This window comes from Ceratotherium simum, chromosome 16 (genome assembly GCF_057802395.1).
Source record: "Ceratotherium simum simum isolate JZ-2026a chromosome 16, ASM5780239v1, whole genome shotgun sequence".
NCBI classification, from domain to species: domain Eukaryota; kingdom Metazoa; phylum Chordata; class Mammalia; order Perissodactyla; family Rhinocerotidae; genus Ceratotherium; species Ceratotherium simum.
The window spans coordinates 9,977,156-9,992,863 of record NC_141915.1 but is presented as its reverse complement, the minus strand read 5'-3'; the positions used below and the strand labels follow the sequence as shown (position 1 = coordinate 9,992,863).

General features: G+C 39.3%; 1 protein-coding gene across 5 annotated transcripts in view; it reads right to left on the bottom strand.

The window, feature by feature from the left end:
• MYH10 (myosin heavy chain 10) overlaps nucleotides 1-15,708 on the bottom strand; it is a 140,570-nt gene that overhangs the window by 51,834 nt on the left and 73,028 nt on the right. For all 5 annotated transcript variants that reach the window (XM_087440429.1, XM_087440428.1, XM_014789522.2 and 2 more), the window contains 5 exons: nucleotides 13,284-13,402; nucleotides 12,513-12,665; nucleotides 9,143-9,316; nucleotides 4,367-4,540; nucleotides 4,018-4,132 (listed from right to left, as the gene is read on the bottom strand). In XM_087440429.1, coding sequence (XP_087296555.1) covers nucleotides 4,018-4,132; nucleotides 4,367-4,540; nucleotides 9,143-9,316; nucleotides 12,513-12,665; nucleotides 13,284-13,402 — 735 coding nt within the window. The remainder of the gene's footprint in view (nucleotides 1-4,017; nucleotides 4,133-4,366; nucleotides 4,541-9,142; nucleotides 9,317-12,512; nucleotides 12,666-13,283; nucleotides 13,403-15,708) is intronic.

Below are 15,708 nucleotides of genomic sequence, written 5' to 3'. Positions count from 1 at the left end.
AAATATTAGTGGCTTTTACTGTCAAAAATTCACACTGCTGTGTAATTTTACTTCCAATAGACTTTGGAAATATATTTGCTTCAAATACAAATTACTAACAGGTAACTACCATTGAGGAAAACAAAATTCAAGTTCTGTTGTAGCAAAATGTTGAAATAACTTCAAATCATAGGTATACCATTACTCATGAAAATATCCTAGGAGGCACATTTACATGAAAACGCAATCTTTAGTTTTTTCTGTATATTAGCTCCAAGAAGTGGCAAGAAATCCTGTGCATCTGGTAGAGAGATCCCAAAACATCTTTTAGCAAAAAGTGGGGCACTATGAATCTCTAGGGCAGGGCTGCCACCAATAAATCTTATTTCTCCTGGTTTGGCCTTGAGAAAACCCTGTAAAACCCTAACACAAAGTCTATTTTAACACAAAATGTTTTATAGTCAAGGCATTGCACCTTCACAAAGTCATACATCATACAGCCATACATTACAGTCAACTTGTCATTTTCTGCTTTTGCATTTATTGTGGCTATAAAAAGAGAAAAATTATTACATGTTTTTCCAGGGCTATTTTCTTTTCCTAGGGAAAAAGCTCCCATTATGCCAAGAGATCTCTACCTACAGAGTGAGCAGTGATGAATTCTCCACTTAAGAACCCTCTTCAAACTTCTGTGCCTGCCACTGACTTTATGTATGAAACACAAGTCTCAGAATCAGACACACAGGGTCCTGCTGCTTTGCCTGCCCCTCTCCTGATAGTGAGTGACCTCTGAGATCCTGTCTCTCAGAGGAAACTGAGTAACTGTCCACCTATAAACTGATGGCTGACAGGACTTCCTGCCAATAGTAGCATCAACAGGAGGGCAAACACGCAGGGTTATTCCAGAGCAGATGCTAGCAGAGCCCAACCAAACTTGGGGTAGATAAGCTTGCTCTTAGCCTATTGTGACAGAAGTGGCCAAACATGCTCCCAAGCTGCCTTCTTTAGAAAGGCAAGGGCCACAACAGGGCTGTGCAAGTAGTGCAGCCTGGGTGGCCCGAGCTTGGGATCAGGACAGATGCACAGGGCTCGGGCCAGGCCTGAAGGAGCTCTGCAGGGTGGCAAGTGTTTCCTCTCCAAGTTTCCATAATCAAAGAAATAACTTCTCTGTATTTATTCAACGGAAATGAATAAATGGTCCAGACCTGGTCCTACCTGTAAGACATGTCATCTGTGATACAGAATTGCACTGATCATTGCAGCCCCCACCTCCACCCTTGCCCACCAAATCTTACGTTCCTAAAACTTCTGACCCACTGCTGCCAAAGGCTCTCCAATATCTGGGGATGTCAAGACGTAGAGTTAAAGGGGAAGGGAAGGAGGAAGCCGAGGAAGTTGGGAGCCAAGATGGAGGCTTGCTTGGTCCTATTACTGCGTCTGTGTCTATCCTGAGTTTTCAACAAGATGACAAGCTCTTGGAGGCAGCGGACACGTCTTTCATAGTTCCCAAATCTACCTCACTGACTATAACCAGGGTAAGTACACGGTTAGACACGTGGTATTATAGGAATGGGTCAGGTGCTCAACAGGTGTTTCCCACAATATCATTTTTGGTCAAGATATTAAAAAATAAGAGTCATTCACAATGTCAGAACCAGTATGTAAATCCAGGACCTAATTTCTTTTATTATACTGTCATTAGTCCCCAAATATCTGCTTCTGAAGAGAGAAAATCAGTTTTCGAGGCTTTAATAGTAAAAATGCCAGTTCCTCTGTTCCTTTTTTCCTAGGAATTCCTTCCATGCCCGCTGCTTTCATCCTCAGTCACCTCACATCAAATCCCGCTTCCAGGTTCTTTCACCCCAATCCATTCAACAAATCACTGCCTGCTTTACTTCTTCAGGTTCACACTGTGTTACTTCCCTGGCTCACAAACCTATTGATGCTATTTATTCAATAAAGTCAAATCCACTTGAGACTGGCCATCAGGGTTCTCCATGGTCTGGTCTCCACCTGTCACCCAGCCTCGTTTCCTGCTTGCTCCCTTTTTGGCTTGGCCCTACTCCAAAACCCAATGGGGCACTGATCCTGAGCTGTGACTTTCCACTCCCACACTATCATCATTCATTCTATGTGCTCAACCCTTACCCCTTCCCCCAGGCCAACTTCACTTCTAAAAATGCTACCCACCCCTAGATGAGTTACTTCACATAAACCTACTCATTCTTAAATGTTTAAGTCATGCTCAGGACGTGAATGCTCATAAAGTAGTGCTGAAAAACTGCCTGGCACTTAGTAAGTGCTCAGTAAATCTTAGCTTTCTTTCTTTATTCAACAAATTATTATCCTTCAAGGACAAGGAAAATTACCTCCTCCACTATGACATTTTACCTCAGCACCTCAGGAAAAAAGCAGTCCTTCCCTCTGTTGTACATCACTAGAAGTTCATTCCGTACCATTCTCATGGCATTCATCACAGATTTCTTTGGCACTCAACAGCTTGTCTACATATCTCACTCCCTTGCCTGTGCTCTAAGATCTTACAAGAGTGCCAGGAGGAGGGAGTGAGCATGGTGTCACTCTGTAACCTACATCGTCCCCAATACAGTCACAACTGAATTGATTCCTAATAGAATGCAAATACTTATGATTGGCAGCATTACTCCTTTCTCTTCTTTTTGTGACATTTCCCATGCCTATTTCCAACTCACCAGTGCTGGTCTTTCTAGCACTATGGACCCTGTGACAACCGGAGCTCAGCCATTTTTCCCGCTCTCATTCCAGTTTCTCATGTCCCACTCTAACATTTCCTAGCGACAGGCTCAAGAGTCCCTCATCTACTAAGGTACTGCAAATTCCACATCAGGGTCCTGCTTCTCTTCTCAGTCCTCATGCAGCAGCATCCCTCGACTGACTGGGTCATTGCAAGTAACAGCACTCAGCAGCCAGCTGAAGACTTTCATCTAAAGGTACAAAGACTAACAGCTTCCGTTCTACTTGTTGGAAACCTAACCTGTTCCCCAAATCCCTCCTTTTATACAGTCTCAGGCACACAATCTCTTCCCAGGACACACACATGGCTCCCTCACACTTGCTTGAATTGATGTACATGATCTTGACTAGATTATCTTTGATACAGTCATCTTTCCCCTACTCGTGTTCTCTGTATTCATTTTTCTCTTTCTATCTCCTTTTGCCCCAACTGCCCTAACCACTTCTTAACTGCTTTCTGTGTTTGTTTTTCTCTACTTCTGGGAAGAGAGCTAGATGACAAGGTCTTAAGATGCTTGAAAAAAAGCATAAGTAAGGTTACTGACTAGTCTTGGCCTCGGGGTCAAGGCCTAGGCAGGGGCAGATCCAGGGCTAACATCTTGCAGGGCCTGAGGCCAAGCAAAGAGGTGGGACAGAACCAGGATGAAATGCAGCAGCGAGAGCCAAGCTCTAGAAGATGCTGGTTCCCACTATGCATATATAGACACACAGATGTTTTGTTTTTCTGGTACTAGCGAAGCCTCTAGTCTATGATAAAATGGTCAAAATCTTCACCTGAGGTTCATGTAACAAAAGAACCACGAGGACTGATGGAAATAAAGACAACTGATCTATATGCAGGGTGTCTGAGTTATTCACCTGCCATTTTGTGTGTTGAGGGGGCCAGGCCCAGCAGAGGACACAGCTCAGCTGACCTACGTACACAACACAGAGAAAATGCACAGGGCCTCTCAGGTTTCGTATCCCAATACCCTTGGATTTTAACTAAATTGGGACCAACGTGGCCTGAAGCACATGTGTAGTTCTTTATAGCCCTGGGCCTAATGTTCCCACACTCCCCTCAGCGTCTGACCAAGAAGGCAGACGTCTTGTTCCCCAAGTATTCTTAAAATGGGTAAATTCCAATATAACGGCAGCCCTGCTCTAGGGAAAGAAAGAGTTTTGGAGTAAAATACACACACATAAATATATGTAAAAGAACCATACATAAGCCTTAATTATAAAAGATTCTGCCAAGCTTAATTACAAATGTAAGCACATTCTTACCATCCTTCCAAAGCTCTGCAACAAATCTGTCTGATGACTGGTGCAGGAGGGTGGCCACGTTGTCGTTCAGAGGGTCCATGTTCTTCATCAGCCACTCATCTGCCTTGTAGTCCACCTGGCCCGTACCAGAGCCAAACACGGTGAGGTGCAAAAAACAAGCAACATTGTAAGCCTTAACCAGAAACGATCACAGAACAATCCAAATAGTGTGTTGTCTCAAAGGCAAAGCGTTTGTAACGTACACTTTAATTAAGCATTACAAATGTTCATCAGCACATTTGTTACAACCCTCAAGAGACGCAGCAATATTTCAAACGTAGTCCTTTTAATTGGGTTATTCAACTCTTACCTTCCCTGCATAATGGATAATGCAAAAGTCAGCTTTGTCTTTCAGTTGCCGAGGTTTCTGAAACTTGGAGTGGGAACCTTGCTCTTGAACTAGTTTTTCAACAAAGGTTTTATCTGTGGCTTTAGGAAACCAGCACTCTTCATCCAAAAGGGCCAACACACCAGGGGGGTTAGCCTGACAACGAGAGGCAACAAGATGGACACGGTTTGCACATCTTTAAACACCAGGATGTTTTCCATCGAGTTTGGTAGCTTAACTTTAAAACAAGTAGAGTTTTATGAAGATCTATGGAAACCTAATTGCTAGGCTAGAATGTAATGTCCAAACCATATCTATAGTTCAAACACTGAGATCTCAAACTGCTAAATACGTACTGGTAAGAAAACGGATGAGTAACTCATCTTGAAAACTTAAAAATATATACGTTGTAAATAAACTAATTCCAAGTAGATGGTCCCCAAAACACAGCAAATAAAAGACACCAGGAAGGAAGTGGGAGGTGGAGAGATGAAATTAAATATTTATATTCAATGACTGGCTGGATAAATTATTATAAAACCTCCACTAAATGGAATGCTTCAGATATTTTATATCCTAATCAATTTAAGTCTCTATTTAAGTGATTAAATAAAATGTACCACTTCACACTTAGTGAAATATTTAAAACTATTATTAAATAGAGTATATGGAAGGTGATGAAATAACTTATCAATTACTTATATATTTGTTTCAACAAACATTTGAGAGCCTATTTTATTTCACTCAACTAGTTCACTGAAAAAAAACCTAGGGACACAAAGACATCAAGACCTACAGTAGACTGGTGTAGCCTGGGCCTGGGGGAAGGGAATGAGTGTGACTGCTAATGGGAATGAAGTTTCTTTCTGGGATGATTAAAATGTTGTGGAATTAGACAGTGGTAATGGTTGCACAACTTTGTTTATTAAAAACCAATTAATCATATACTTTAAAAGAGTGAATTTTAGGGTATGTGAATTATGTCTCAAAAAAAAAAAAAAATTCCTAAAGCTTGCCATTCTCTGGGAGCTCAAAATCAGTGGAAAGATGTCATTTTTGGAGGAAAGTGGGGTACACATGATAGGTAAATGCAATATTTAAATAGTGATCGTCTATTTTAAAGTGCTTCTGGGTCATCATTTATTGACATACTACTACAAATACGGCAAGTTTGTGATACAAGACTGAATGTACTAATCCTAGGGCATACCTATGAAATCAGCTTTTTGAATAAATCTCTAGGATCAGTTTTCTTCAACTCACAAGGCCTTTATGTTCACTGGGGAAGAGCTGGGTCTATATAAATATTGCTTGAAAAGTAACTAGAGGTTATAGATAAATATAAATGACACAAGTAATAATATGGTCAGAGGAAGGTGGTGGTTAAACAGAATGCCAGCAGGTAGAAGCTGAGAGAATCCTACTGCAATGAGCCCCAGTATTGAGACCTTACTCCATAGCTATCTAGTTTGTGGTTCCTCTACCTAAAAGAACATACAGGGTTCAGAGCAGCTAAAGGAAGACTATAATCAGAGGCAATTAGGATTAGGTAATCTTAGAGAAGCAAAGGGTCAGAGCAGCAGATAACTCAATAACTCATTCATCTGACAACTTTGAGAAATGAAGTTCCATATTAAGATAAGATCCATCTTTCTACCTTAATTTTTACATTTTTAATCCCTTTTAATGAAAATATTTCTAAATTCTGAAATAGGATCCCAAATATAATTTCATCTTTTCTAAATGATTCAGTGTCAGCATAATTATGAATATCCATTATTGTGTCTCCTTTTTATTTTTCCTACTTCATCCTTCAATGTCAAGATCTCTGTTATCACTTCTCCTTTTAGTTGGGGATTTCTAAAGGGCTGGAGGTTTGGGAGACTATGTTTCCGTCTAAAGGTCAGAGGCGATATCAGAGGTTTTGTAAGCAGCTTTCTAAGCTCAGAGGCTCATCTACTGCCACCCCACCCCAAGCTAGGCAGGGGCTGGGTTTGTGAGAGATAGGGTAAGACCAGCACAGGACAGGCAAGTGCCACCACAGAGTAGTTTTTTAGGTATTTTCCTTCTGGAAAATATCCTCACTCACCATTTTGAAAGGACCATCAGTGGTCCATTATCCCCTATTATTCTACATGCTAGTTAATTTGCTACTATTATTAAATTCTTACAGGGTTTAAAAAATTTGTTTTTTTTTACATCAGATTTTATGTTTCTATGGGTAAGCAGAATAAGGTAATTCTAAAGAAGGACAGTTGAGGTGAAGAGTGAGTCAGCATTAAATCTTGAATTCCCTCCCTCCCTCTCTGAGGTGTCTCAGGCAGGGAATAAAAGGGCATCCTATAATGTTTTTGGAGAACAGCCTAGAAGTACCAAGACAAGAGGTCTAGGAAGGAAGGAAGGAGTGAAGGAGGGAGAGAGAGGATAGAGGGAAGAAAGAAAGGAAAGAACTCATTCTGCTCATTGTCCCTAAACATCTAGGCATGACTAGTTACTATGAATCATATCTTCCCCATTCCAATACTTTCTGAACACCCTGGCAAAATAATTTTCCTAAAATACCGCTTTCAATGTGTTGCTCATCTGCCAATTCCTGTCCATAAAATGTAGCTCTGGAATGCTCTTACCCCTTTCACAACGTCCACATTGTGAAACCTTCTGTGACACTGTCAGCCTGCAGTGGCCTTTGCCTCTTCTCAGTTCAGAGAATCACTTAGACTGGTCCCATGTCACCAACAAACTAACCACATGTTTTGTTCTGTTCTCTGGCTTCAAGATCAGGTCCCTGAGGACCAGGGCCATGCTATACACTTCCTATATCCCCACAGCATCCCAATCGTTGCATTTCTAGGCAGTAATTAAGGATTTAATAAATTGTCACTGCCTTGATTTTATACTAATCTAATAATATTTACACTGAACATCTGTGAACAACTGAAAATATAAAGATCAAACCCTTTCTGCCTCACCTATCTTTGCTGTGAGCTAATCATTAAGGTTGAAATGTGTACCTTCCCCTGTCACTCTCACTCTTAGAGTAAAAGCATCATGTGAGAGTGAAGAATAACTGGCATATAAAGTATTTTGTTCTAGAGGACAGAGCAAAAGAAATGCAATTGAGTAACACTAAGAATGTACATTCCTAAGATTCATTTAAGGGTCATAAAACCATCAGGTTTTAAAACCCTCTAAAAATATTTTTTAAAAATTAGGGTTGATAATTTTCCATTTAGAAGAGTGCTGGTACAATTATTCCCACACACACAGAGACTAACTTAGCAACTCTTATGGATTCTCTTCCATCTTAAATTGTAAGTGCAGAAACATAGTCAATATATTCTTAAAACACAGGACTTCCAGCATCATATGGATACATATAAATGAGCATCTCGAACAACAAATCACAATCATCATTAGTACTGACATGAAATATCCATTCCCTTATTTACATAAATTCCCAAACACCTTTTTTGGCCAATAAAGGAGCAAGGAAATATATTCATTTGTTTGTGTATGCCCAAGAGCTAACTGGAAGTTACCGCTAGTATGCCTTGAATGTTACTTCTAAATAATGCTGCAAGGTACGCGGACGAGATCCCTCCCAACTACAGGTAATCTGAGAGTTCTGCTCTCAACAAGCAGCTCCAGTGCCGTGAAAGGTAAAATGATCTCATGTATGAGCCAAATGCATCTGTTACTTCCCTTAAACCCAAATTTCTAACATGGTAGAACTACATCCCTAACGGGGTGATGTCCTCTAGGTTTTTCCTCTTCCTGATTTGCCACCACTCATCTCACTACAGGTGCTGTACCATCTGGGCTCTCTAGACATTAGCCCTCCCAACACCTTCCAACATGGAGGGCACAGGTGGCAAGAGACTGAGGAGCAAGAGAAAGAACCGCTCCAAAGCCCAGAGCACCCCACAGGAGAAACCTCCGAGCTGTCATTAAAACGTACCTACTTATCCAGGATTAGAACTTCATGTAAATTACCAATAGCGATGCTCACCTGTGCTTTTGTTGTCCTATATTTTGATAGTTAGCAAAATAAAATGAGCGAAGCCACTATCTTGTTAAGCAAAAGCTAACTGCCAGAGAATACACAGCCAAATCATCAACATTTGTTTGAGATCATATGGAGTAGAGTTTCATAAGTGAAAATGAGGTATACATAGTTCTTTGTATTTCTACATATCACTAAACCAAAGGGAAATAATCTCTGATGCTTTCTAAGATTGCTATTAAAAATGTTTCTTTCAAAAAACCCCCTGAAACTTCGAATTAAAAAAAACTCTGCTAAAATAAAAATATCTTTGTACTTACGAGGACAAGATTCAGTTATATGAAAAATGGATTTATGTGACATGTCTTATTCTCAGCTAAGTGCAGTGTCCCTATATGGCCTAGGAAGTATGCCAGGTGGAGGCCTACACCCTTTGACAGGTGCTGAGGGTTGAAGGTGAACACAACTGCCACTCCCCCATGGTGTTTGCAGTCTGAGGGGAACCAGCCAATATATTCACACAGGCAAGGGGCATCCAGCTGCAGGAAAAGAGAGCTCAAGAAGGGGCTGATGGCATGTGACTTACTTTTTAAATAGGTATTTTATCAAAGTATCACCGTCCTAGAAAATTTAGATTAGAAAATTATCTTAACACTGATTAGACAGGATAATTTCTCTCAGATTATGCCAAGAGAAAAACTCAGGACACAGCTTGAATATGAACTGAAAGCCAAATAGCAAGTCAATACTCTTACGGGTCTCTCTATGAGGTCAATGCATGGCTGCAGATCCAATCCAAAGTCGATGAAGTTCCACTCGATGCCCTCGCGTTGGTACTCCTCTTGCTCCAGGATGAACATGGTGTGGTTGAACAGCTGCTGCAGCTTCTCATTTGTGTAGTTGATACAAAGTTGTTCAAAAGAGTTCAGCTACAAATATTGAAAGAATGATTTTCCAAACACGGGGAGGGGAGGGAAAACAGGAATAATCAGTAATTTAGTCATCAAAAACATTCGTTAAAATTATTAATTAGGTATCAACTACATTATTAATTCTATTGAATGATTATGACTAAACTGAGGAGGTCTCTGTCAGTCTCTCTCACACACACGCGCGCGCGCACACAAACACACACTATATACGGCCACATCACATTACTGAGCTGCTAAAATGAGAAAATAATACTTAGTATGCTAATTGAATCATCCACAAATAAAACAATTCAATTCTTATTAGTGAATGGTTAATGAAGAGAAATGAAGAAATAAACGAGAAAGGAAGTGAGAAAAAGAAGAAAAACAGAGACTTGGGAAGGCCAGAGGTAAAGTGAAGCCAGCATGTCTCTGTCAGCTTTGAGGTGTCTGGAGAAGAAACGGGTACTGTCCCATTCTACTCTTTACTTAGGCTATAGGCCCCAGAGCAAGCTAAGAAAAAAATACAACAATCTTCACTTCACAGGGTTGTTGCTGAGATCCCAGCCAGGCCTGACGCACAGAATGCACTTAATCAGTGTGGGCTCCAGGGTGCTCTTCCGTGCATTCCCTTTTCTCATCATGTTTGACCCTTGCCAGTATCAAGAGTGTTATTATTGTATTGCTCTCAAGAACTGAACTTGAGCATCTTTTCACATGTTACAGACATTTCTGTTTCCTTCTTGGTGAACTCCCCATTTTTCTATTGTGCTGTTGATGGGGTAAATGATGGACGTATAGGTATAATTTTCTTAAAGCAAGCACCTTAAATATTAGAAGTACTCAATCTTATTTTCTGCCTCCACTCTGTTCACATGTGTAGCATGTGCCCATAAATAACCTCCTCCATTATAAAAGGTGATCTTCAATTAGGGAAAGTGTAACCAATCTCCAAGAAATAGATTTATAGTCTGAAAAAGCCCTTCCAACCTTCCACTCCCATGGAGGGGTAACACTTAGAACGAGGTCATGCTAGGAGGGCAGGCACAACCTTTGCCTTGCTCAACACCATATTTATAGCGAACCGCATAAATATTAGCAGACTGCCTGGTTGTGCTTATTCATTTTATGTAGATGAATTTTGCTCTGCCTTAGGATTATGAGATCTTATTCCCTATTTAGCCTGGGCTACTATGTGTGATGGTATTTTTTTAAAAAATGGATTTCTATTAGTCTTCCATATTTAAGCTACCAACCATATTTTAAAATAATTGATTTTTAAATTGGTAACGAATGATATAAAATTAAAAATGTACAGAGTTGCATTGAGAAGTCAGTCTCACTCCAATTCCCTACTTGTTCTGCCTATAGTCAACCACTATCACCTATTTCTTGTGATCCTTCCAGAAATATTCTATACACTCATAAACGTGTGTGTTATCTTGATTTTTTTTTAACTTACCAATGTATCTTGAAAAAAAAAAAAAACAATGTATCTTGGCTTTACAATAGGTGCATAGTACTCTGTTGTATGGATATGTCATAATTGAACAATCTCCTAATGGTGGACGACATCAATCTCCTAATGGTGGGCATTTAGGCTTTTTTTCATTCTTTTCCCATGACAAATAATGCTCAAATAAACAACCCTGCATTTTTAGCATTTACACACATTTTTCTATTGTCTGTATGTTCATATGTCAAAATCATACTTCTTGAATTTTATAGCTTTATGTTTTACCTTTTTTAATACCCTCTTTCATTTTTTCAGAATTTTACTGTATATTCTTTCTTTTTTCTTAATTTATTTTTCAAATTAATTTTAGAAGGTTACCTAGGCCTCCCCCACCCCTTAAAAATTCTTATTAATAGGTTTTAAACAAGTATGTTCAATTTAGAGATAAATTTGGGGAAGATTTACATCTTTATGGTGTTGAATTTTCCCATCCAAGAACAAGGTACGTTTTTTCATTTGTTCAAGTTTTCTTTTGTTTTTCACAGTAGCATCGTAAAGTGGTCTTCAACTAAATCTTGCCCATTTCTTCTTAAATTTATTCTTAGGTATTTTATCTGTTTTTGTTGCAGTTGGAAATGGGGATCTTTTCTCATTATATCTTCTGATTGCTCATATATAGGAAGGTGAGAAATTTTTTTAATGCAATTTGTACCCAGCCACTTTTCATGGTTTCTCAAGTTATTTACAAATTAATACATATTAAAGCAATCTCTTACAGTGGCGGGGCAGTTCAGTGGATAAAACTGCTTATACCAGTAACAGTTCAGATTTTATGAGGATAGACATAACTTTAAAGGAGTTCATTTTAAAACAAGACAATTCAATACCCAATACAGCCAGAGTAGCACACTGATCCCAAGAAGTATTTAATTTAGCATTTGCGCCTTACTACATATATATATATAGTCAGTCTAGCAAAAGAGAGATAAAGATATAAATTTTTAGGAGACCAAAATTTTATCAACTTTTTTGCAAAACCATAGCAGATGTGTGACTACAAACCTTTGATGGACTGATGGTGTTTGGAGAAATCTCGTCAGATTAATAATAAAATAAATTAGAATCCATCATCAAATCCTGTGGTTATATCTTCAGAACACAGATCATTATCTTTCTGCATTTCTCCATCACACACTGCTACCCATGACTTCTGAGCCGAGCCACCATCGTCTGGCCCCTGGTCTCCCTCAATGGCCAGTGCCATCCTCAATGGTCTCCCTACTTCTGCTTCTGCCCCATATCACTCTCCATGTCTCCAACTCCTCTTCCTCTGGTCAGCTACATATAGTAACACCGGCTTTCTAGCAGTTTCTAACACTTGAGAAATTCTTTCCCATAAAGGACCACTGGGCTTACTCTCATGCTGGGAAAACTTACTGAGGCTGGGGCTTCTCATCCTTCAAGTATGCTTAACTTTTACTGCTACAGAGACACCTTCCATGACTAGGCTGTTGAAAGTTGGCCTCCCCAAGTCTTTCTATCACAGCACCCCTTGCACTTCATTATTCACAAATCTGAGAATTTAGTGGTTATTTGTCATTTATTGTTGGCTCTCTACTAGAATGGCAGGAACTGTACCTACTTATCTACCATTATATCCCTGGTGCCTGGCACTGCACCTGGTACATGGTGGCCTTAATTAATATTTGTTAAAAGAATAAATACAAGGAAGGAAGAACTGGAGGGAGAGAGACATACCTCAAAAATTTCAAATCCAGCAATATCCAGGATTCCAATGAAAGATGCTCCCTGACGTTTGGTCCTATCCAGAGCTTTATTGATACGGTGAACAAGCCAGCGAAACAGCCGCTCATAGGTAGCTTTTGCCAATGCTTCTACTGCAAAATCTGCCTGTAATTAGACAACATCAACCTTTTACTCTGAAAATAATTTCAACAAAGCATTAATAGCTGTTATATGGAGTTTAATGTTCCACAGTGCTCAAAAAACCTAAAATAGCATTTATTGCTTAATCGTCTCAATTTTACACAACAGAGGGTAGTAGTGCAATTAAATGTAAACTGGAGATAATCAATTTAAGAGATGGGTGAAGATGCCCAATAAAGATAAACTCCTCCCTCTGCCCCTGGGGTTCTGGTTCTGCCCAGAGTCTTAAAGGAGTCCACCATGAAATGGGTGAATCTGACTCCCATATTCTTGGTGCTGTGCCGCCCACACAGGGACAAGGCAGCAGTGTGCCCTACTGCTGGGCGGGCTCCCAAAGTACACAACTTTGTCCTCCTGGATGATCTATCCGCCTGGGGAAAACTCAAGGTGATATTTCAAGTTGACTTTTTAAAAAAAGTTACCTTTAAAAATTTTCTGAAAGAGAAAAACCATATGCTAAACTATATTAAGAGGAAAAAATACTCATTTATTAATTCGGTTCATTACATGCCAATCAGAAGGACTTATGACCACAGTTTATCATTCAAACAAATGTGTAATAACAATTAATGTTAAACTTACTTGTTCTTTGGTCTGGGCTTTCTGCACGTAGTCTCGGCCGACCTTGATCCGGGGGGTAAGGATAGCCCGAGTAAACTCCATCACATTCATCCCAAGCAGATGGCAGAGTTTCTGTGCAACTAGAGTGTAAAAGTCTTCTAAATACTAGACTCCTACTTCTGGGCTAGTCACAATATATTCAATAAACACTTGAAAAACCTTAGTAATCATTACATTATATTAAGAAATAAAAGAAATAAAAGTCCACAAGTTTTAGGTCTGATGAAAAATACCTTCATCTTTTCAAATTAATAACACTCATCCTTAGGCTGTAAGAGATGGGTTAGTCAGCAATTACTTATTCTGGATAGTTTAATGCAAGTTACTGAGTCTTAGAACCCATAGATAAGGCATAGAATGAGAAAAATGGTACTTAAAATAGTTTAAATCATCATGTTACCAAGATAACTGGTTGGGCTCATGTAATGATCCTAATAATGTTTTAGTAGGCAAGAAATCGAAAGGTTTTTTAAAAGTAATTATTTGATTACATGGCTAACATAAAGCACTTAATAAATAGCTGCTAATTTTATTATTGTTGATTCTCGTCAACATTACGGCACCTATTTCATGAGAAGTTCATTGTCTAATATCACGAGTCTAACAAGTGTACAAATTATTATAATTAATTTTTGATTAAGTGTTAAAATAACTATAAAATTCTATAAAAGTAAGCACGTTTCCAATTATATTAGAAGAATAACCTACTCAAGCTCTTATTTCAAAGACCTGCATCTGGCCACCCTGATCCAGGCTAATCACTGGCACCCTCCCCTCACCCTGTGTGGGCAGGGCAGGCTGTGCCTCAGGGAGTGCTTCCTTTGGTCTGTGACTCTTCTCACTGTCTTATACCAACTGCTCTGCCTCAACCGCTGAGTCCTGGTTCCTTTCAGTTGATGTATGTATGTACGCAAGTGTGTATGTATTGGATGGAAAGTTGAAAAGTACAAAGAAGGAAAAAAGCAAATTGCCCATATTCCTTTGCTTTGTATTCATGATCGACATCATTTAAGAGCTAAAAAATATACTTCATGGTGTGGTTATATCTTGGTTTACTTCATTCTATTGGATATTTTAAGGTAGCTCCCGTTTTTTTGCCATTAAAACGTTGAGGCATACATCTGATTGCATGATGCATGTTCTGTCTGCCTCTTACTCCCCTTCCTGAGACTGTCTATCTACTTCAAAAAGTTTCAGAAGTAAAATGAAACAGAATCATTAATTAAAGTCAAGCAAATAGAAAACTTGCTGGCCATCTGGGCCATGGCAAGTACAACTTTGGCCTCATGATGTTATTACAAAGAAATGTGGCTAAATGTTTAAACAGACGTATCAGAATTTATCTTATGGAGAGCTGGCACCTTGGGTGGCTGAATGCTCACCGGATGGCTGAAAAGTGCTGCTCAAGGGAGGATAAATCAGAAAATAATGAGATTGATTTCCTAGAGAGCATGGGTGGAAACAGGGCAGAAAGAATGGAGGAATGGGAACAGGGGAGAAGAGATGGGGGTGGGTGGAACAAAATGGAAGAGAAGTACACATTTTTCTGTAGTTCTGACTTTTAGAATCATGTATATTTTTCATATACTCAAAAAATACACAAAATAAAAAAAGATGGCGGTGAAGGGAGGACCCAAAATGCATTACAAATCAATAACGTAGCCACACGAAGGCAGGAGGAGGGAAGAGTAAAACAGTATTTTGACCATATACTCTAATGCCAAAGAACCACTCACAAATATTGTACACTAATTAGTAGGTTTGTTTTCCAGAGGAGTATGGGTTAGTAATGCTGAAGTTATTTTATGTGTATTCTAGTACTGAACAAATAAGCAAATATACTGCAGATAACGAGAGCCAGATTTCTCACTGTCAGAGGAAGGAGTTTTAAATACAGAAAAGGAGATGGCTAGAATGAACCTTGTAGTGTTGGATCTAAATTGGAGCTATCAGTAGAAACCCATGATTTTTAATATATAGAGAGAGAAATAGAAACAGGAGTGTGTGAGTACATATGTGTGTGTATGCACACGTTTCCTTGCTCTGCCCTCGGAGAGGAGTCAGAAACAATGAGACCCTAGTACCACAGAGCACAACCAGCACCCAGATATTGGTTTCTAAATATCATTCTTCATTATGAAGAAACCCCAGAAAAATGGCCAATTCCAGGGCCAGGGCAGGTAAAATACAAAATGAGTCTGCAACATTTTATGGTGCCATAAAGTAAGAAATTGCTAAAAAAAAAAAAAAAAAAAAAGTGATAGAGTCATATCAAAATAACCCAGAAGCTAACCTGAAGGGGCTCCGAACTCCTAAGTGCCAAATCAAGGACAAAAATAAATAATGACAGAATGGATTATAAACCCATAGAATAAGGGCGGGCCCG